This window comes from Triturus cristatus, chromosome 1_1, assembly GCF_964204655.1.
Source record: "Triturus cristatus chromosome 1_1, aTriCri1.1, whole genome shotgun sequence".
Lineage (NCBI taxonomy): Eukaryota > Metazoa > Chordata > Amphibia > Caudata > Salamandridae > Triturus > Triturus cristatus.
In genome coordinates this window covers 100,766,624-100,791,286 of record NC_140579.1, presented here as the reverse complement: position 1 = coordinate 100,791,286, position 24,663 = coordinate 100,766,624, and the positions used below count along the sequence as shown (strand labels likewise).

Here is a 24,663-nt window from a genome sequence, read left to right as displayed (position 1 = left end):
AAAACAAGGATTTTATTAGCACTTTATGTAACCGAATGAATTCGAGCTATGTACTATTCTGACCCATATCAATTATATTTCCTAGGTGGGTTAAGACACTTAACAAAGGACCTGACCATCCTAAGGGTGAATGAATAGCGATCCCTAATAAATAAGGATGTTACTACAATAGAAAGAATAATTCAAAGACAACAGTCTAATACTATAATGGAAGGTGAGAGACTCTTGTTTAGACCAACATACCAACAATTGGCTAGACTAGGCAAAACTGATTTTATAAGTAAAAAACCTTTTCTTTCTGTCATTGACAGAATAAACCAAGGATGTGGCAGACCATCGACAGGACATTCTTCTATTAGATATTTGGAAATTTCTGATCGAATTGATGATAGCCTACCTCAATTAGGAAAGGTGAGGTCTTATCGGGTCATGCCCTATTAGTCTTGTAGGACATTCATTGTTAAAATGGTGAAAGTGATGCCCCTTTTGGGTCATGGTAGAGATGTTTGGGAGTAAATGTAATTAGTCCGAGAGTGTAACAGTGTGGGTAACCCAGTGATAGGATGGATTGTGACATGCAGGTGAATGCAACTACAAGGAAAACATTGCTTGTGCAAATTAAGTCGGATTAGGTTTGGCATTTGCCCTGTTGGGCTCTTGCACAATGCAGAGGGAATGTTTTATACACATGTTTTAACCTCTTTTGACTATGTAATTGAAAATGGATATGTTGTTTGCTTATTGATTGCACAGAGTATATTGATGGTGTCCCTTTTATGTTTTAACACATAGTTACGGATCTACTACTGTGCCAGTCCTTGATGTTTCTTCTCTCTCTTTTTTAAAAATCACCACATGAGAGTCATGATTTTGGTCTTGATAAAGATGGAGATATAATCAAGCCATCGAAACACGTCGACGCCTATTTTTCTACATCAATCTGTTTTCATGAGCGACTAATAACGAGTACTAAGTACGACAGTACCAGGTTTTACGTCCCATATATGGCTACTACGGATGTGTTATATCTTTAATGACATATTGTTTTTGTCTATATTAGTGACTCTCATTTTTTATGGTTTTTTAGCTAGTGTTATGAATTTAGGCCGCTTATTTTTATTGTCAGTTATTATTGTTTGATGGTAAATTGTCATCTTTATGTAAAAATTTGTTTGCCTTCAATATATGTTGAACAATTAATAAATGTATTTATTAAGTCTGATTTACAGCAGTTGATAGTCTTGTTTTATGCATTCTCGCCTGCACGTACTACAGTCCTCCCCGGTGGTGGATGAACGAATGAGACCATTAGGTTTGAGTCAGGATACGTGTGTGATAAATTCTACATATACTTAATTATTTAGTCCAAAGGACATTTCATTGATTCACTTAAAAAGATTCACTACAACCGTGTGTTACACAATTTCAGTGTATTTTCATGGTCGTTGATACCTACGCGTGGCTTGCATAATTTGTTTAAATAATTGCTTTATTTGCATCATTACTTAGATAGAATGCAACCTCAGGCTTCTGCGACTGCATAAACCAATCAGAGCCAGAAACCAAAGGGTAAAACATACATAGTTGTTATTCACAGTAGAACTTGAACCAACTAATATCGCTTTAGTCAAAGTATTGAAAACAATTAAATAACTTAGTTGTGAAGCCTTGAAAGCTGTTTTCCTTACCAGAAGGAGGCCTTGGGTACATACGATGAAAGCACAGGAACATCAAGTAGAAAGCGAAAGCCATGCATCCAAACAGCAGCCCACAGACCAAGAAACTGTAGCTGCCCTGCTCAAGGATCACCTGTAGGGAACACACACCACACAGGGCCCTAAGTGAAAAGCCTGGTTGAACAATCCCAGAATGAACTGTGTCGTCTACAGTGGCCGGTTACGGGGAGGTACATTTGATTTATGATGGACTAAGAGGCAGCCTCCAAGTACTTACCGAACCAACCAACATCTGGAGAACCATTTCACCAATCCCAGCGCCAGTCACCAGCACTGTAGTGGCACAACCTGGGGAAAGTGCACGAGGGGACATGGCTCTGGTGAGAAAGCTATGCAGATACAACAGCCAACAAAAAACAATTCAAGACGCTGAAAAACCCTATGATTGATTTTACCTGAATGGCCAACACTTGTGATGTGTGGATGTGCCACGTGTTGCATCTATACACAATGTGGGCAATGTTTGGAGTGAGGCTAGATTTGTGAAGCTCTGTGTTCATCTGATATGGCAAGCACTCCCACTTCAGGCTGCAATGACAACCTTTATAGGGCCAGCTTTCTTCATAATTGGAGAAGTATTTATTGAATCCGATATTGAACAATACCCTGGGTTTCTTATTCTTCGGATGCAATAATTAACTACAAATACTAGTTTTACCCCCAAAATGTAGCATGCTAGGCGGATTTTGATGCTTACTGTACCAGAATATGCTTTTAACGGGTAAATGTTTGCAGGTTCAATCTGACGTAATTTATCTTGTGACAAACTAGATTATCGGATTTTTCTCACATACTCATTTCTGACACCTGTGCAACCGATGGTTTAGAGTTATGTCGAAATGAGGTGCTTAAAACGGAGGCCCCTCGTTGTGTTTTTACCGACATTATCTGACAGCCTGCACGCGCTCTCGGAACCCCTGAGCTCTCACGTCAAGAGCATTCAAGAGGCGTCTGAACAAAGAGCTCTTACTGGCACGAGGGAGGATGAGGTGGGCTCAACGCTGAGCGGGCGGCAGGGAGTACAGCACCCTCACATTTAGGACATAGTCTCCCTACACCCAAAGCAAGTAAAAGACGATCTCTTAAGTAGAGGTCAAGCCCATGGGAAAATCAGACGCTAAGCAGGTGTGTTAACTAAACATCAGGAAGGGCAGGGTGACCTTTCCTTCCTCTAACACTCCTCACACTCTTCTTCACCACACTTCCTTCCCTCCACCCTCCTTTGACCTGTGGGGGAAAGATACTTCCATCTGGGAACACATGAAGCTTCGTCAAGAGACAATTTGTATACTCTCCACCTGAACTATTGTGAGCATTTTGTCAGTCCCCACTTGATTTTCTATCTTCATTTGGCCCCTTTGAAATAATTGAAGGAACTTTGTATTCCTTCCAGATACACTGGCGCTTTGGTTTTATTTTCCACATATAATTTAATTCTATCTCATCCACCTTATTTTGCAGTTTGGGTGTATTTAAAAATAACGCTTTTTATACTTCACTGGTAAGACCAGTGTCCATATGTTCAGCTTTCGCCAATGGTGCTGAATTCTAGCGCTTTGAAATCAGTCATTAATTCGCTACCACCTGATATCAAGCTCTTCACCTCACTCCAGCTCAAGTAGCCATTTTTTGATTGAAACAAGGCAGAGGTAGAACACTGTGTACACATAAAATCCGCATCTTGAAAATGGGCAATTCACATTTCCTTAGTTGCTCTTCAGGGGTCGGCAGTATCCAGGAATGCGTCATCCCATTAGACTAGTAACATTCAGGGGACATAGTTATAAGTAATCTGTCCTAAACCCCCAGGAAGTATCATCTCTGTGCAGCAGTATTTCGATAATTGACTGATCAGGTCAGAAAGCAGCACTCAACATAATAGGATTTCATTTTTAGGCCGCGCATGGACAGCGCATGCGCTGCTGCTGCAAGGCATGCAGTGTTGGAGTATGGCTTTGAAGCCCCGCCTACTCTCCGCCCAGATTTTTAATTGGCTTGTATCACTGTCCTTTGTAAACGCTGGCCCTCTTTGGTGCAGCCTTGTCTGTAACCTTCCATGGCGACTTATCCTTTTACTTCTGTTGCAACACAGTATGTCTTATTTAGTCTGTAAGCACTATTTTCTTCAATGAGTTTTTCCTACTGCAGGCACGACGTGCTTTCCTCGCCATGCGCACTTTCATTTTCGAGCTGCTCCAGACAATGGGAGCCACTTCTTTGAAGTGAAATAGATCTCGCATTTCCAAGAGTTTGAGCTATTGCCATTGTAAATGACAATAGCTTAAACTCTTGTAAATGCGAGACCTATTGCAATGCAAATGCTTGTTATTAGTGAAATCAAAAACTATTACAGTCTTTGCCCTCATCCTTCTTTCAATCTCTACGAATGCAAAATCAGTGCACACTGTTGCAGAAACATGCCTGTTGTGAACTCAACTCTGTACTTCTTAGATGCAGGGGAAGAATGGCTACTATTAAGTATGCAGAGATGTTTGATTTGTATACTATGTTTGAAATGCACAATTGAAGTAAGAAATACAATTATGATGAGCACCTAAACATCAGAGTAATAAATATTTATTAATTATTAGGGTAAGAATAGAATTAGTGGGTTTGCCCGACCACCGTCTCCTTTTACGGCTACTGTAAACCACAAAGACCGAAGAGCACCTACCTTTGTAATTGAGGATGTCTTCGGTGTAGGCCAGCATGCTGGGAAAGGTGCTGCTAAGGAAGAAGCCGAGGGATGCTGTACCCAGGAACAGCAGGATGGTGCTGTCGGGGGAGATGAGCAGGAGCAGGAGGGTCAGCAGCACTCCAGCCTGGAAGGATAGCATGCCCGTGTGTGAGTAGAAGGCAATGCTATACTGTACAGCTCAACCCATCCTGCCCAACAAAGCATGCCAGGCACACACACGTGTTCACCCCCACACACACACGCAAGCACACACACACACTTGCACGCACCCACACACACTCACACACACGCACAGACTTAAGCAAGGCAGGCATGAATGCCCAGGCAGGTGTGAATGCACAGACCAATAATCTTTTTATGCCTTTATCATGGCTAACATGAAGTCATACAGCGGAACTAATCACGGGTGCAAAATGCATTCACCACATCATCGTAATCCTCATTAATCTCAAGCAGTGCTTTAAATGGGCCAGCACTCACAGGTACTAAGTACCGGCACTTCTTATTTTTATCACTCTGAGTACCAGCACTTCTCTCCTGCAGAGCAGAGTACTAGTACTCCTGCAAAGCCAGGCTCATTGGCTGCTAGTGCTGGTGAGCATGAGGCTGTCAGAGTGGAACCTTTCTATAACAGCAAAGGCACTTATGTAGCCCTGAGCTGAGCCACTGCTGAACTTTTCAACATGGGCTCATTTGCATAATGTACTGTATTCACCAGCATGCTATGTTTGGCAGCGCAGGGTCCATTCAGGACCTGGGCTGTCAATACCATTCAGAGTATTGTGTACACTTGTGCAAACTTGGGAATCGAGGCAGCCCGCTGACAGTGCCAGTTAAGAAAACCACAGGAGGTAAAGAGCTTAAAATGGCTTTAATCCCTAGTGAGTCTTTCGTGAGAGTGTTTGATTATGTCTATGTTTGCCTGCTTGTGTGTGAGTATTTTTGTATGAGAGAAAAGCGATAGAGACAGAGAATTGCGACACTCAGGAAATGTGTGGGATACTTTGTGTGTGCATGTCTGCTTATTTCTTTCTGTGTGTGCGCACGCTGGAGAATATACGTATCATCATGTCTTGCCATAAGCCCCTCCCCTAGCCCCGCCCACTCACACCTCTAGGTCACTTTAATGAGTACCTGCACTTATTTATTTACCATTGAAAGCACTGATCTCAAGTGCTTTATAGATGAAGCAGAAAGCATATGCAAAGCGCCTTGCATCACACACAAAGCCCAGCACCTTGGCACGAAAAAATACCTGGCACAGAATGCGGATTTCACTGCCTTGGAGTCGCTGGTTCCACGCTTCTAGAACCGCCTTCATTCTATAAACAAAGAACCATTCCCAGTTGTTCTCAGGGTGTGCACCTCATTTACGACACTCAAGTCCACGGTGATACCCACAAGCCCCTTTATAGAGTCATTCGAGATAGATGTACAACGCCTAATGCTAGAGGATCCTTTTTGATCCTTTTTGACCCGCCTTGCAGATCTGTGTCTCTCATCATTTCTCTTAACTCTTACTTTATATGACCCACTGCAAATAACATCTGTAAAATGTTCACACTGTAATTTGTCACTATACAAACGTACATGATATTGACTAAGGTTAGCCCATGTTGTGGTGGCTGCTAGTTAGTCTATTGTAACTCATTGTCTTCTTGTAAAGTGATCTAATACCTTTAGGTTTGGTATGCATAGTGTAAAACGAACAATACATAAATAAATACACTTGAATTACTCCTGAGACGTCATGAAGATCTAATAACTACAAACAAACCTTCCTGGGCTATGTTATGTTATATAGATTTGTATAGCGCACTTATCACTCCCAGTAAATTTGCAGGAGTACTTTATAAATATACACAGAGAACAGAGCGGTGCTTATACCACTTCACCATCCCAGCTCCAACAGCCAAACACCGAACCCTCATCACCCATTCTATCCCACATTTTATTGTGGCGCATGACACACATCTTCCCACTTTATTAGCAACAACAGTAATAAATAACACAATAGTAATATACTGACATAATAAGATGCAGTCAACATACTGCTCAGTATGCTTAATATATTTTTTAAAAGCATTCATATACTGACACAAAAGATACAGTATTCATACTACTAAAGATCCTTACTATTCTGAATGAGGGATAGATACATACTCAAACTAATTATACCCCCAGCACCCCAATTTGCACTATAATAAAACCCCATAAAATGTATTAAGACATGAAAACATGCCAAAAGTCATCCAACGACATAACTTCCTAAGTAACTTGGGGGCATATTTACAAGCATCTATTGCCACCACAACGTCACTTTTCTCCAAGTTGTGGTGGTGATATGAGCTTTGCCTTATTTACAAGGCAGTGTTAAGCCACTTAACGTGGCTCAACACCACCTTATGAATAAGGCACCCTTTCATGTGGGCACCTAAGGGGCGGGCAATGGGTGTTGTGGTGGATGTTCCACCGCAACACCCATTGAATGTGACGCTGCTCCATATTTACAAGGGTGGCGTAAATATGGTGCAGCACCAAAATTGAAACAAGGTAAAACCTAGTCTTACCCTGGTGCAATGTGGAGAAATGTCTAATTTCTCCTTGTTTTTCTGTTTCCATGTGTGCTGCACACATAGAAACATCAAAAAGCCATTGAGTGTCTATAGGCAGTAAGGTGTCATAAAAAAATGACGTTTTGCAACTTTTATGTGTGCTGCAATAAGCAGCACACATAGAAGTTTGAAAACGCCATTTCAGATTGTTTATGTGCAGGAAGGGACACCTTCCTGCATACAATCATTCCCCTCAATGCAGGAACCCTTGCACTATGGTGCAAGGGTGCCAGTGTTGGCCTTAGGCAGCTAAATTAGCGGAAACTCAGGGCTGCACAGAACTCTTGTAAATACTGTGCAGCCCTGTGTTTAAGAAGTGGCGGAGTGCGGTGTGAAGCCAAGGAGGCAAACGACGCACTCCTCCACTTCCTTGTAAATATGCCCCAACTTGGTACCTTCTTCCCTCGCTCACTTTGTGGCAACACACTCACTGTGCAATCAAGTTCTTATCCACACATACATTCATTTGCACCTTAGGAGCATACATCCCTTTATCCAAAGACACGTCCAACCACTCGGTCTGATCCTCCAGGATCCTTTCTGCCTCCTCAATTTCAACATCCCCCATCATATAGCCACCACATTCGTCTTCACCCTTTTCATCACTCCCACAAGACTCATTACTCACATTTTTGCACATAGCTACTTGACGTAAATTCCACACTATTCCATCCTCTAATTGTACTGCACTTCCCAACACCTTACTAATCCTCAATGATTTTCACCAACAGAGTTTACCCTTATCGACAATTCCTGGTTTCTTGACTCTACAATAACGTCCCACCATTACAATTGGTACATTTCACTCTACCATTATGACGTGCTCTTATTAACATCTGATGAGACTCCAACATCTCCCTCATTTCACCATGACATTCAACGCCAATTTGTTTTCAGTACTTCTCCATTAACCACCATGGAGTTAAACTGATTGATGGTTTCCTCCCTCTCAAAAGTTCAAATGGCATTTTCTCTGTTACAGAATGCGGGGTTATTCTATACAAGAAGAGCATACTCTTTAATGAGCTCCTCAAAGGAAGTCCTGACTTCGATTCCAATTGTATCTCTTCCTTAATGACCCTGTTATATCTCCCAATTTGACCATTTGCTTTTGAATAGTATAGGACCACCTAGAATGCTCAATACCATACTTCTTAAAAAACAGTTTCATTTTCTCAAATGTTAATTGCACACGATTATCTGACAATAATACTTCAGGAACTCCTTCCCTTGAAAACAACGTCTCCCAAAAATTCTATCACCACATCAGTGGTAATCTCACTTTTCTTACGCTCTTCTGGCCATTTTGAAAAATAATCAATCAAAACAATAGCATAACATTCTTTAGTTGGCAACATGGGAAAAGGTTTAAAAAAATCTCAAGCTTCCGCCATGTTCCATTCGGTAACACCACTATCACTGACGGTATCCAAATGGCTTAGCACTTTCGTCACTGACTACACACACACTACAATTCTTTACCCAACAATCGACCATGCTATCCATTACTGGCGACCAAAAATTCTCTTTAATCTTCCTTTTTGTTCTAGACATACCTCCATGACGTTCATGACTCATTTTAACAAAAGTCTCACTTACACCATTGGGGGGAACAATTTTGTCACCTCTTAAACAACATCATTACCTAAGGACAATTTATCCTTCAGAGCCACTCGCATCCACCAAAATCACACAATTTGCTTCTATTTCAAAGGTTTTCCAGCAGATAGCTCGTAAACTTTCCTCCTTAATTGATGCAAAACATTCTAATTGCTCCCTCTCCCATACAAATTTCACATTTTTCTTAAGTAACTTCCTCAAATTATCCACTTTTGTAGAATAACTTTTAATGAACCTTGAATAAAATTCTGTTAGTCCAAAAACTGACATCAATTGCTCCTTGCAGGTAGGATCTGGAGCATTCAATATCGCTTCAACATGGCTAATTTTAGGACGAATCCCATCTCTTGAAATTTCATAGCCTAAATATTCCACTTAAGTCTTACTAAAATTACATTTCTCACTCTTCACAGTTAATCCCTTGTTTTGGACAATAGATAATACCTGTTTCAAAATAACATTGTAGTCAACTTTTCCTTCCCAAAAATCAAGATATCGTCTTGGAAAACTCCTGCTAATATTATTGTCCTTTCCCTGTGGAACACTGTTAAGGCATTGGCAGGCCCAAATGACATTCTTTAAAATTGAAATGCCCTTTCCGGTGTAACAAATGCAATAAAATGCCTTATAACATCATCAAATTCAATCTTATGGCATGCACTAGAAAGATCGATTGCAGAAAAAACAGTAGCATGACTCACTGACGATAATTCCTGTAAACTGGGTAAGGGAGAAGTATCTCTCCAAATGGCCATATTTAAACACATAAAGTCCATGCATATCCTTAATTTACCATCTGAACTTCCAATTGATTTGATAATATTCTTTTCACACAAATCATTTAACATTTCCTTAAGTTTGCATCTATAGTTCACAGGCACAGTACATAACTTCTGTCTTACAAGGCTAATGTTTTCACAAAGAATAATTTTATGTTTTAAGCTTTACAGCATACCCAAGGATTTACTAAATACCACAGGAAATAAATGTTTAAGTGTCTCATACTCAAGACAGCTGTCATTCAACATTTGCATCATATAAACTGGTGGTTCAACATTTGGATCCAACTCACCAATATGGGGACAACCTAAAATCTACTCACACTTCTCCACAACATATAATTGCCCATAACATTTTCTATTGTCAAATTCAATTTGTACTCATGCAAAACCCACCATAGGACTGTTGTGCCCCATATAACTTCTGCGACTTAAATCTGATGTGTATAATTCTCATCCTGTTCACAACCTTTCGAACATACTTCTATTCATAATCATGTTCTGTGCACATGAGTCTGCATTCACCAGGCAACCGTCAATCTCTAGTTTGCATGTAGGCAATCTTAGAGGCATCTTCTCCCCCGTTCAATATCATCCTGTACACTTAATACCACTCCATGTACACTTCCAACCTCCCCATCATCATTTCCCGATAAATAGTTTACATTTTCCTCACACCTTTACAAACTTTACTGGTGTGCCTTCTTCTTGCATGTGCTACAAATTTTTCCTACAGCAGAACACAATTTGGAATTGGCCAAATGTTCACTCGATCCACATCTATAGCACAATTTAGTACCAGCTTTTTGTGTTTCATTTTTACCACTTCTCCCTGCCTTTCTTCGTTGTTGTAATCGCACTAACAGTCCAGCATTAACATTAATATTTTCCTTCCGCACACTTTGAATACATTTTTCAGACACCTCAATACTCCTTGCTACATCCAAAGCTGCTTTTAGGCTCAACTCGCCAGAAGACCACAATTTTTCCTCTATCTTCTTGGATTTCGTTTTCATTAACACCTGATCTCTCAACACCTGGTCGCATGACATGTGTTCAAAATTACACGTAACTGCTAACCCTCCTAATGCTAACAAATTAATCAATGGATTATTCGTCTTGAAAATTTGAATACGTTTATTTTCCTACCATATCGCTCATGTAATTGTTTTTGGGTATTTTGATACACATCAGCATCACCAGGATTCTCTAGTAGTGACACATTTTTTAATTCAATTCAACCAATGACTCCCAGTCTATGCTTCAACAGGGATAAACATCTCTCTGGGGTACATGTTTCCTCTTCTAAAACCTCCAGGTAAGCTTCTAATAAGTTAAGGCATAACTCCCACTGTATTGGAGGGTCCCTTAGTTTTGAGAAGAAAAATGATGGAGGTTGAATAGTAGCCATAGTTGTGTACCAAAAGTGTGCACTAACACAAATCTGCACTGAAATGTTTCAGAAGGTGTGCAAAACACTGTAGATATTCATAATCCTCACTTTAATACACCCAAAATAAAAGGCATGCAAATCGCAGATGAACTAGCAATCCACACCTAAATATAACTGGTATAGTGCAAATAACTTGAATACCCTGTGCGCACAATACACTGCAGTCATGTGGAGCAAACAGATACGTCCAATTGAATGATCTCGCTTAAAGCTGACAATCCGCACCAACCTCTTACAGGTGTGCGAATCACCTGGATAAAATTTACCTCCGTACAAATAAATTCTCTCAAGATATGGTGTGCAAATCACCGTAGATCTGTTAAGTAATCTGCCCACATCTTGCAGTGGTATGTGTACCAGAACTGTACTTATAATACGGATTGCGAATCAACATAGATCCGCCATACTTGCAGCCCAAACCAAAAACGTTGCTCCCACATTGCGTGACGATGCCACCATGTGTCTCGTAGAATGTAATCCCAAGGATATCGCTCTTCAGACTCAGCGCACGCAGGAAACTTGTGAGGATAGATGCTTCAGACTTGGTGTGCGTTGGAGACTCGTGCATCGACACCACCACTGCACGCGACTTTTGTAAACGAAGTAAGGCCCTTGTAGGTAACCAGTCCACTAGAGTAGATTATATAGATAGGTTTATTCATTTACAAGTAGGATGGTAGGTATTGCCCCACCGGGTGCAGCATCCTGCTGCTCAGCCCCACTCATTCCAACTGACCACTGATACAAACCATGCACTCATGAACATTCTGTTACATCACATTCATATAGGCTAATCAACAAGGAACTAACAGATAACAAAATACAACAGCGACTATAACATATGATGCGGATCGGTTCAGGACTATGAAACTGAAAATCCTCAAAAAAGGTACCATCCCCCACTTGCTACACAATGTACCGATCCAATAATCACAGCAGAAGTGAGAGTCACATTGGTTATGGTCACGCTGGACAGCACAACCACTGCCTCACACTGGGCGCTGCTCAACTTCGGTAATATACTTCTCGCTTATGCCCATCTGTGGTAATAAAGTACACTACTCTCAGTAAAGTTGCAGGAGTACTTTATGAAGAGTCACGTCACTGGGAGATCTGTATTTCAGATCATAATGCCCTCGCACACCTGTTAGGGTGTCATGCTTCATCATAGGGCGCTCCTCGTCTGACCAGCGCTGCAATGTCTGACGGGCCTGGTGGCTTCTTTGGCGGAGTTCTTCAGATCTGAGGGCGCCGTATGTGGTGGGTGCATGTGGGCTACAAATGGTGATTAGTGATGTGTGCAAGGTGGCTTAAAATAGGCACCGGACCCCGGAACAATTTAATTCAAGATGGGTCCAGGAATTGCATAGACACTGTCAATTTTGGGATATTTTCATGTTGCAGTCTCTTTTCCATCGTTTGTCTCCCTTCCCTCATTCTAGGTGGAGACGCCTTACTGGTTCCTTATTCGGGATCAGCTACATTTCAATCGGACATCCTCAATTTAAGGGAAGTTCACCTGGTCCCATTTTTGGGGACCTTACTGTTTTTGTTTATAAAGGTCCTGATGAAGTGCCACCCGATGTTTGGGCTTCTATGGCATGAAACATGTTGACCGCGCTCACATAAAGCTACCCTGGTACCTTAGGACCTCCTGGTAGTGCCACTGTGTTTACTTAGTCCTGGACCCATCTTGAATTAAATTGTTCCGGGGTCCGGTGCCTATTTTAAGCCACCTTGCACACATCAGTAGTCAGCATTTTTAGCACACATGCACCCACCACATGGCGCCCTCAGATCTGAAGAACTCCGCCAAAGAAGCCACCAGGCCCGTCAGACATTGCAGTGCCGGTCTGACGAGGAGCGCCCTATGATGAAGCATGACACCCTAACAGGTGTGTGAGGGCATTATGATCTGAAATACAGAACTCCTAGTGAAGTGATTCCTGGCCAGATAGCAACCTCGAGTGCATCGGCTCCATTGAGGATCGATCTCCTTTCCGTGATTTACATGAGCACTCAGAGAAGCACAGCAGTAGGACCTCTTATAATAATTAGCTCTTCTGTCCTCCTTCTGATTTAACACACTTTCTTAAGATACATGGAAAGTGGCTAGGCGCTTATGCCACCCCACCATCTCAGCTCCAGCTGCCAAATGGTGAACTATAATCACTTATTCTCTCACACAGTTATGTTATGTTATATTGATTTGTAGAGCGCACTTATCACCAGAGAGGGTATGCAGGCACTTGAACAGGTGTGTAGGTTTGTGGTCCCCAAGGTGCTTATAGGAAGAGTCTAGTCTTCAGCTTTTTTGTGGAACTCAAGAAGTAAGGATGAGGCTCTGATGTGTCGAGATGGGCCTTTCCATGTCTTGGGTGCAATGTAGGAGAATGAGCGATCTCCAGTTTTGTTTGAAGGCTGCTATAGAAGAAAGGCTTGCAAACTTTATGCAAAAGGGAGCTACAGCACAACTAAACCACCATGAGTTTTGAAAACCACTAAAGACTACTGTTTTCTGTGGATTGTTGCACTGAGTGTGTACCGTTGAGCAGTAGACAACATGCTAAGTGTTGCACTGAGTGTGTACCGTTAAGCAGCACACAACCTGCTAAGTGCAGGTCTTCTGTACTCATAATTCATGTGCTTCAGTGTTCCTTCTCACTGAGATTGGGTTGCGATAAGTTCCACTGGCACTTTTATGTCAATTGTTCTACTAAATTCTCAAGCTCTGTTTCAGTGGTTGTGCCTACATTAAGCACCTGCATCAGTATTGAAGTATGTTCTGCCGAGGGTAGCTATTGAACATACAACCCGTGTAATCCTACGAGTCCACAATCACCGCTTTATTAAATACTTTGCATGGATCAACATTCATTTTTAACATAGCTTTTTCCACGACATGCACATCTGAAATGTTAAATCTTGAGATTCACACCACTAGGAAAAGGCATGAAACTGATAGATCACACATTTTTGTTCATTTTTTAAGCTACAAGTTATAAAAACAGTTTATCAATTCGCTGAGACTGAGTTCAATGTTAATTAATTGCTTTTATCCGTTTAGTAAAATTATTGGGATTTATTGACTAACACATATGAAAACTGCTACTACTCAATAGCGATAGCGATTTTAACGAGTTATGAGAAAGTTACTATAGGTTGGTTAATGTTATAAACGATTTTTGCCTTGTAACTGGCTATCTGGAAAAAGATGCTTAAACAAGCATTAAAATCTTTCATTTTCCTAGATTATCTGTGTGTAAATAAGACATATGAATGTCTGCCTTGGATTTGCCTTTGTTCCTTTTATAGAATGCATTTATGATAAACACTTGCATGCTGTTATGGATTTTCCAAGAAACTGCATGCTTTGTGGTGTTGATGCAGTGGGAGCAACTAATAATGCTAAGGAGGCTTGCTATAAAGATCCTTATGTTGATGTCTTGCGCAGCTGTCAGTCATTCAGAGGGTCGTGGTGAGGTGGCTCTGGGATCTTTGGTGAAAAAGGGCATGAATTGACGGGTGAACAACCTTTACAACGCAACTATTACAACGCACTACACTTACAACAACATTTTTACAACGCAACATCCACTACAACGCATTCCATTACATCGCATGACACTACAACGCATGTTTAAAAACTACCTTTACAGCGCATTCCATTACATCGCATACTACCTTTACAACGCATACCATTACAACGCAATCCAACACTTACCCTACTGTTGCACCCCCTGGAGTTAGAATAGTAATTTTTACCCCTATACTATCCAATACTTACCTTAAATGCAATTTAATATTATGCGTTGTAATGGTATGCGTTGTAAAGGTAGTATGCGATGTAATGGAATGCGTTGTAAAGGTAGTTTTTAAACATGCGTTGTAGTGTCATGCTATGTAATGGAATGCGTTGTAGTGGATGTTGCGTTGTAAAAAATGGGTTGTAAGTGCATGCGTTGTAAAAGTGTGCGTTGTAACGACATACATCCGAATTGACGTCTATTGAACCCAGAGATGCTCTCTGACACAGGAGGTGTCTGAGATCCTCTGAACAGATCTGCCAGTTACCAAGACTCTCTTTCACTAAGCTAGGTCTTTCTTTTCAAGTGTGCTTTTGGGTGCAAACATAAGACATTCATAATATTGACTAGACCCTTCACACTAATCTCCTCACATCAAACAAGAGAAACGCCTCACAAAGTGTGGAACACTTCATAACTGAAGCCTTTATAGAAAACTTTGTAAAAGAAGTAACACACTCACTCCATTGCTCACTCCCTCGCTCACCTCTCACCCAAGTGCAGGAAGCTCAAAGCAATAAATGAACAAAAATAAAATACATGATGTAAGATGCTTTGGCAGTATTCTAATTACAAGAGCTGCTCAGAGATTTCATGCGGATTTCTTAATTGAGGCCCTGCCATGTTGAAAGCCATTGCCAGAAGTGGACCGACTGTCAAGAAATGTGTTGGTGTCTGTGAGGAGACAGACTGCTTGTCCTGCCTAGCAGGGATTCTCCAAATCCCCCCCCTTGTCTGTTCACCTGTGACCACAGGATAGAAGATCTGACCTTGGCCAGCCTTACCAGGTTTATGAAGACCATGATGCCCGGGCGCAGCACGCAAGAGGCTGGGATGGAGACCAGCCGCCCCAGGGTGATGAACCCCCAGAAGAGGCTGGGTAGGTAGCCCGCCGTCTTGTGCTCGATGGACAAGGGCTCCTGCACAGCATAGCTGTAGACGAAGCCCGAGTACTCTCCCTGCAAAAAGAATGCAGACACTGTTTATTCAGACTACAACAGGCAGCCATGAGTGGGAAGGGCAACAAGGATTATAACATCAATAAGAATGAAAATGTCAACATTAAGAGTGATAAAGGCAAAACTGTGCAATTAATATTGTTTTTTTCCCTTGTAATATCCTTTTAACGTACCCTGGAGATAATATTTCTTTCAAAGTGTATTGCTTAAAGGTAAATAGGGCATCTTCAACCAGCCCTTGCTATAAGGAAACAGCACTTTGCACTCTGGAACTAGTAGGACTGTAATTATATTGTCCAAGTTAGGAAAACAAATCCAAAAATGCAAAGAGCTGCTGCAATATCCATTTCACTGCCCTACTGAGCATATTCAGAATGTCTGTAGGACACCCTTAGAATGCACACATATGTCAAAGGCAGCCAAGGCCCCCCTTGAGTCTCGCACTTTTTTTTTTTTTTTTAAACAAACTCCACTTGGCCCTGGGTATCTGGAGAAGGAATTTGACAGTGGCAGATTATTTTGGTCACCGGCAAATTCCTAATGAAATAGCCATTTCTTGGCCGTCTCATTAATATGATTGTGACGTCACCAGTGATGGCACACATATTCGATGGGCTTGGAAGGGATTACCTAGTCCCTTAAAGGTCCATCCAAGGATCGAACTGTAGGGCAGGGTTATGGGAGGGGCTATGGGCAACTATCCCTACCCTCAGCTCTCCCACGCCCTGCCCACCAACTTCAGACACTTTTTAGGTCTCGCCTGAGCCAGCGCATGTGCTGTGCTAGCGAGACATTTAGGAGTGGAGTTTTAAAAGTCCGGCCACAGCTTTGTGTGGCATACAGTGTGCAGTTACGTGCACAGGCACGAGCAGAGGCGCCATCTGGCTTTCCTCTCGCTCGGCCAAGTGCGCGCGCCTTGCTTCAATGCCCCTTCACCTCCCCCACCACAGAGCGCGTCTCGCAGCTTGTTTTTTATTTACTTTTAGCGCGAGGCGCCCGCGCTTGTTACTAATGGCGAGGCACTAAAGAGCTTTGTGGATAGGTAACATCATTAGCATGCTACTCACGGGACTACATATATCATTAGAGACTTTGTCGTGCACACAGAGATACGGACGGTTGTCAAGCTGGCACAAGATTTGTAAGCCATCTGCCATGCAATCTATTCCACACAGATGTCCTAAACTGTCGCGCGGTGTCTCATGCGATGTGTCCGGAAGGAGCTCCACAATCTGTCACGCAGGGGCGATGATGCTGCTTCTGCGGGCATCTGAACTGGTCATGGAGAGCTTACAATGTGTCCACCAACTAACAAGGTGAGGGAATCCACGTGAATTAATGGCCAAAGCTGCTGACGTTTGAACTGGGGGAACACGCTCGAGCCCCACCGCCAGCAGAGCATCCTGTGAGTATGGGCAAATCACTTAATAACTTCCTGTTTATAAACAAAATCATTTTGACCTTGTGCAATGCAATCTGATTCTCAAGTAAAGCACTTTAATTGCCTCGAGACAAGTTTGTGTGATATAAAACTGCACATTCAGTGATACCCACACCTCAGGCTATTTTCAATGACGTAGAAAGCCGGGATAGACAATCTTAATGGAAGTAACCAAGGGCTCAACAACTCAATTTTACCTTATGTTACAGTATATGTTACAACGTGAGTTCACGCTAGCTTGCTATCTAGGACTTCCTGCATTTTATATATTTTTTCAATTTCTTACATCACCAGTTTTCATCTAGAACATTCTTTAATGTTTCTCAGTTGGGCACATGGAGCAGGAAGTGTGACATGCTGCAGTTTCCTCTGCTTGCTGATGAGAGCTTTGTGGATAGGTAACATCATTAGCATGCTACTCACGGGGCTACATATATCATTAGAGACTTTGTCATGCACACAGAGATACGGACGGTTGTCAAGCTGGCATAAGCTTTGTAAGCCATCTGCCATGCAATCTATTCCATGCAGTTGTCCTAAACTGTCGCGCGGTGTCTCATGCGATGTGTCCAGAAGGAGCTCCACAATCTGTCACGCAGGGGCGATGACGCTGCTTCTGCGGGCATCTGAACTGGTCATGGAGAGCTTACAATGTGTCCACCAACTAACAAGGTGAGGGAATCCACGTGAATTAATGGCCAAAGCTGCTGACGTTCGAACTGGGGGAACACGCTCGAGCCCCGCCGCTAGCAGAGCATCCTGTGATTCTGGGCAAATCACTTAATAACTTCCTGTTTATAAACGAAATCATTTTGACCTTGTGCAATGCAATCTGATTCTCAAGTAAAGCACTTTAATTGCCTCGAGACAAGTTTGTGTGATATAAAACTGCACATTCAGTGATACCCACACCTCAGGCTATTTTCAATGACGTAGAAAGCCGGGATAGACAATCTTAATGGAAGTAACCAAGGGCTCAACAACTCAATTTTACCTTATGTTACAGTATATGTTACAACGTGAGTTCACGCTAGCTTGCTATCTAGGACTTCCTGCATTTTATATATTTTTTCAATTTCTTACATCACCAGTTTTCATCTAGAACATTCTTTAATGTTTCTCAGTTGGGCACATGGAGCAGGAAGTGTGACATGCTGCAGTTTCCTCTGCTTGCTGATGAGAGCTTTGTGAATAGGTAACATCATTAGCATGCTACTCACGGGGCTACATATATCATTAGAGACTTTGTCGTGCACACAGAGATACGGACGGTTGTCAAGCTGGCATAAGCTTTGTAAGCCATCTGCCATGCAATCTATTCCATACAGTTGTCCTAAACTGTCGCGCGGTGTCTCATGCGATGTGTCCAGAAGGAGCTCCACAATCTGTCACACAGGGGCGATGACGCTGCTTCTGCGGGCATCTGAACTGGTCATGGAGAGCTTACAATGTGTCCACCAACTAACAAGGTGAGGGAATCCACGTGAATTAATGGCCAAAGCTGCTGACGTTCGAACTGGGGGAACACGCTCGAGCCCCGCCGCTAGCAGAGCATCCTGTGATTCTGGGCACATCACTTAATAACTTCCTGTTTATAAACGAAATCATTTTGACCTTGTGCAATGCAATCTGATTCTCAAGTAAAGCACTTTAATTGCCTCAAGACAAGTTCGCGTGATATAAAACTGCACATTCAGTGATACCCACACCTCAGGCTATTTTCAATGACGTAGAAAGCCGGGCTAGAAAATCTTAACGGAAGTAACCAAGGGCTCAACAACTCAATACTACCTTATGTTACAGTATGTGTTACAACGTGAGTTCACGCTTGCTTGCTATCTAGGACTTCCTGCATTTTATATATTTTTTCAATTTCTTACATTACCAGTTTTCATCTAGAACATTATTTAATGTTTCTCAGTTGGGCACATGGAGCAGGAAGTGTTACATGCTGCAGTTTCCTCTGTTTGCTGATGACGGTGTCATTTCCTGTCATTCATTGGTGTGCTCTTCCCGCCACACCTAGGGAGTTCGAAATGAACCTTGGCCCAATTTACTGCGGAGTCAAGCACTTCCAACTCTTTTATGTTTGTCTAATATCCCCAACTGTACTTCGCACATATGTTCTCAGTCACCTTTCTTTGTTCAAAAGTTACAGTTATTTTTGTCATGATTATTAGTGGGTGATCCAGGCCTTTCTGGAACAAAAGTGATATTGCAAGCAAACCTTTCCTGTGTAAGACCAGTTGACACAATCAAGGTTATCCTAAAGTAGTCTGAGGGCATCCCGTGGCAAGATTAACAAGCATTGAAAATGCAATAGGTCTCGCCATTGATTAAGTTGAAGCCATTTGCTTTGCTAATGGTATTGTATAGCAAAGCAAATGGCTTTAACTTAATGAAAGGCGAGACCTATTGCATTTTTAATGCTTGTTTCTGTTTGTGAGAGGGAGGGTGTTGGGAGAGAAGGCAAGAGAAGAAGCTCCGCCTCTTTTACCCTCTCACCTACCCCACCACCTTATCAACACAAGACAAAAATGAGGAGGTGGAGATTGAAAGGGGAGGGATTGAGATTGTTCCTAGTCTTGCCTCTTCCAATCCCCTCTTCCTGATTCAGTTTCAGACAACTCTTTTGTCTCCCAATGCTTCTCTGTTTGAGAGAAATATTGGGAAAGTAAGAGGTTGTGAGCCTGTGCACGAGCAAAGATATAAATACTAATTAAAATTGTTTTAGCCTCAGAAAAATATGTAAACGGCGCTTGACTCCTTGCTGGGGTGCAGACACACACAAACGTCTGTGCTCCAGCAAGGAACTCAAACGTTGTTTGGATTTTGTTGTTGGTTGGATTCCTTCCCGTCGACTTGTTTCTTGGCAGATTTACCCTGAGCTGGATCAGAAAGTGATCAGTCCAGTTCAGCGGAGCTATACTAAGTACCTCTGTTTCCGGCTTCTTAGCAAAGACTAAGTCAAGCATGTTTCCTCCCTTGTGAGTAGGTTTTTGAATGAGCTGCTGCAACCCGCAGTTTCCACAGGTTTGGTTCAAAGCCTTCAGGTGGTTTCCTAAACTCCCCGTGTCCCAGAGATTGAAATCTCCTAGGAGGAACAGTCTGGAATGTGATGATGCTAGGGTAATAATAGTGTCCAGTAGGGCCTGATGCTGAAAGTCCAGGCCCGGGGGCATGTAGCAAACCATGCCTGACAGCATTTTCCCCATGGGCTCCTGTATAGAGAAGCCCAGGAGTTCATACCCTGCTATATCGTTAATCAGCAGAGGGACACAGTTCCACTTCTCTTTGAATATTATCCCTACCCCTCCTCCTCTCCCCATCATGCGCGGCTTCTGAAGGATTTTACAACCTGCTGGGCACGCAAGGCCCAGTTCCACCGAGGAGTCAGGGGTGATCCAGGGTTCCGTGATGAACAGCAGGTCAAAATCTAAATCCTCCAGTAGGTCATTAATCTCCTGATGGTGTTTTATCAATGATCTGCTGTTAATCAATCCACAATGCAAAGCCTGTGGATGAGCCCTCTGCTGCCCTTTGCCAATGTTAAGTAGGGCGTCCCTGGAGTAGTGGAGTCGGCCTGTGGGGATTTGGCCAGCGTTTATGGCGCTCGGCGCGACCGGGGCGCGGACGGGCGCAGACGGGCTTGTCTCTGGTGCGCCTCTGGCGTGCCCACGGCGTGCCCGCTGCGCGCGCGCGCGCTGCACGCTTGCATTTCCCTGTTTAAATACACCCAACCACTAGAGCGCAAACAAAGATGGCGCTTGGTGATTGGCACAGATCGGTGAAATCTCGCTAAGTAGCTAGGTGAGATGATATTTTAAGGTGCAGGTGAGCGGACTGTGCAAATCGTTTTTTTAAAAAGGTCTCTCAACACACAACAAATTTAAAAAGCTATTATCGGCGAATTCAGAGTAAAAACTTATGCCTGTCCTCGCGTTAGCAATCAGCGGTATAGTATACTTCCAACCCTCGTGATTCCCCCAATCAGTGGTGAGCGTACTACGACAGCGTCTCAAAGCATTAGCTGAATGTCTCAGTTCGTGGGACTGCGCGCTTGCATTCCCCTGTTTAAATACACCCAACCACTAGAGCGCAAACAAAGATGGCGCTTGGTGATTGGCACAGATCGGTGAAATCTCGCTAAGTAGCGAGGTGAGATGATATTTTAAGGTGCAGGTGAGCGGACTGTGCAAATCGTTTTTTTAAAAAGGTCTCTCAACACACAACAAATTTAAAAAGCTATTATCGGCGAATTCAGAGTAAAAACGTATGCCTGTCCTCGCGTTAGCAATCAGCGGTATAGTATACTTCCAACCCTCGTGATTCCCCCAATCAGTGGTGAGCGTACTACGACAGCGTCTCAAAGCATTAGCTGAATGTCTCAGTTCGCAGACTGCATTCCTAAGGAAAACTCACACATATATTGTATTGCTGGACTCCCGGCACTCACTGCAACATTTCCTTCATTAGTGTTCTGTGATTTCTGTTTGTCCATTTGAGAAATGCAACAAAACATTGAGTTTGATGAAAAACAAAAATATATTTTTCATTATATCTTTAGGGTACAATGGTTTATCGATGAAGGGTTTATGGCTCTGAATGGACCAGAAACAAACACTTAGGTTCTGTGAGCGTACAAAGAAACAAAATAGGCACATGTGCTTGAACAACCTAATGCTGATTTTTTGGTCTCGCCTAGGCAGCGCTTGTGCTGTCTCTTTGAGACATGCTGTATTCAGGATATAGAAAAACCAGAGATGTATCTGGTGATACCTAGTGCACTACTACAATACACTATCCAGTGTACATTTCTCAAAAGGATGAATCAATCACTTTAAACACAAATTTCTCACTATTATCATTGAACCAAAAACATTTGTACATGAATCAAATAAATCCAACAAAACGTTCGTTGATAATGAAACAGTTCTTTCTTTACTGTTACAAACAGTTGAGATTCATAGCTCGGTTACAGCAAAATCCCGCTGTGATGATCACATTTTCAAATACATGATTGTTCTCAAAATTTCCCAATGCATTTCGGGCTGAAAACGCAAAGCCCTTCGTCAGGGGAATCTATAAAACAAAATGACAGCCATGTACACAGTCATATGACCTATCTGAATAACCAACTTATGTAAAACATAGTGATTTTGACAATAAGGGCTCATAAGTTCGGTAGGACTAATGCGTTGTTAGAATAAAGCAGTAATGATATCAGGATGTCAGAAGTGAAAAGACAAAAAAAGTAAAAAATAGATTCGAGGATCAAGTCACCACGAGTGTTGAATAACTGTGCATCAATTCTAAACTCAATGTGTTCAAAGAAAAGGTGAATAATTCAAAAGAATGCCCTTCACAGATCCATGCTTGAAGAGAAAGAAAAAAACAATGAGAAAATATTCTAGCTGATCTCGTACCAGAGGATCACAATCACCACGCTGTTAGATGCGTGTCGATTCATCAATAACAAACTGCAGGAAGCCTGAAACATGAGGCAGAACAGAAATAAAGAAGCGTAAGTGAAAACCATTACAAGCTGTATGACTGAAACACCCAAGTGCGCTAAAGGTTATCTTACCGACACAAGTATGTGCCGCGTACGGCAATGAGTCCACGGAAACACAATGACTACAAAATAGAAGAAAACACGAAAATAAATACGTGACTCGAGAAAATCGTAAGCCTTAGTGGTGCGTAAACGGAAAACGACAGCAGCTTACCCTAAGCTTAGAGAACTCAAAATCCGTCACCGAAAAGTGTCCACTTCACCGGGATAGCAAGTGAAAACTAGAAACAGAGCATGCGTGTTTTAAACTAAATTCAGTGTGAACGAAAGAGGACTGCATCGGAAAACCTCCGCGGCCATGTTGAATAGGGGAAATGAGAGACACAGGCACTTGTAGCAAGCCTGCAAATGTAACTAAAAAATCAGCGTTATCACACTCGTAACCCTAAATTGAAAGTAGGCAAAACGCAAATGACACTTTTGTATGGCAATAAATAATATAAATAAAATAAAGAGTGAAGAACTCGTACTGTACAATAAAGTTTAACAAATTCAAAAAATGACCTGACATTATGTAACTGTATCAACACTGTCCATATGAAATTACAAAAAAGCATGATGTTAAAAAACAATAATATACATATATACAGCCATATAGACATATGGCACAGTCAGCAGTTTACAATATAAATCATAGAGTACCAGGCAGAGAGATGACAATAATATACACAACAGATGGATTACAGAAAACATGCTAATTCAAATTTATCATTAAGCCCCAATGGGGCAAGTGTTTGTAGGAACCAAATCCAATGTGATTCCCTCTGTGCAAAAATTTTAGGCAAGTTTCTCCCTGGAATGTCTTCAATTACTTCAAGAACCCCAAATTTAAGCTGAGCTAGTGAATGTTTAGAGTCAGTCCAATGTTGTGCAAGTGGGGAACTGATAGTTTTAGTGCGAATCCGGCTTTTGTGCTCTGTTATCCGTATCCGGAGAGCGCGTTCTGTCTTTCCTACATAACATAAATCGCATGGACATTTAATAATGTAAACAACGTGATGACTATTGCAGTTGGCACTAAAATGTAGATCAATCTTTTTCCCTGTTCTTGGATGGGAAAGGCTGCTGCCTACCATTACATTATTACAATGTGAGCAGTTCATGCATTTTGACATGCCTTTGTAGGCCTTCTTTGGTTCAATTTTGCATTTGGTCAAAAGTTCTTTTAGATTCCGTGATCTCTTGTATGCAAACAGTGGAACTTCAGTGAACAGGCCTTGGAGATCAGGCTCGCATTTCAATAAGTCCCATCTTTGTAGTATACTTTTTTTTAAAGAGTAAGAGTCCGTTGAGTAGGTGGAAACGAAAACCTCTCTTTTTTTCTCAGTCGGTATCAATCTCTTCCTGAATAGATCTTCACGATTAGACAATTTAGCCCTTGTGGCCGCCTGTTCAACAATTTGAGGAGGATATCCTCTATCAAGGAATTTACTTTTAGAGGCTTCAATGGCCTGCTCGCCAACCTCCAGATCAGACGTGATACGTTTGATCCTAAGAAACTGTGAGTACGGAAGGTGGCGCTTTAATGGCCATGGATGAAAGCTTTGGAACAGCAAAGCATTATTTCGATCTGTCGATTTTGTGAAGACAGTGGTCTGAAGAGAAGAATCTACTAGGGTCACTTGCACGTCAAGAAATGCTATACTTGAAGAATCAATCAGGTGTGTAAATTGAATTCGAGAATTAATCTGGTTAAGTGCCAAAATCTTAGTCTCAAGGCTGTTTTTAGACCCTTTCCAGACAATCAATATATCGTCGATATATCGAAGGTATAACAGGAGATTTGAGGTCCACGAAACGTCTGTAAGAATGTGCTCTGTTTCAAATTTGAACATAAAAATGTTCGCATAACTGGGAGCCCCAGAAAAACCCATTGATGTGCCATTAGATTGAAGAAAAAATTGACCCTTCCACTGGAAATAGCTATGAAACAAGCAAAAATTCAAAATTTCCAATAAGAAAACCTTACTTGCTTTAACAT

General features: G+C 42.0%; 1 protein-coding gene across 1 annotated transcript in view; it reads right to left on the bottom strand.

The window, feature by feature from the left end:
- Positions 1-24,663, bottom strand: part of LOC146869628 (solute carrier family 60 member 1-like) — a 182,904-nt gene that overhangs the window by 32,624 nt on the left and 125,617 nt on the right. Inside the window, exons 6-9 of the mRNA XM_085608908.1 lie at positions 15,493-15,666; positions 4,411-4,558; positions 1,954-2,024; positions 1,689-1,809 (exon numbers count right to left, since the gene is read on the bottom strand). Coding sequence (XP_085465034.1) covers positions 1,689-1,809; positions 1,954-2,024; positions 4,411-4,558; positions 15,493-15,666 — 514 coding nt within the window. The remainder of the gene's footprint in view (positions 1-1,688; positions 1,810-1,953; positions 2,025-4,410; positions 4,559-15,492; positions 15,667-24,663) is intronic.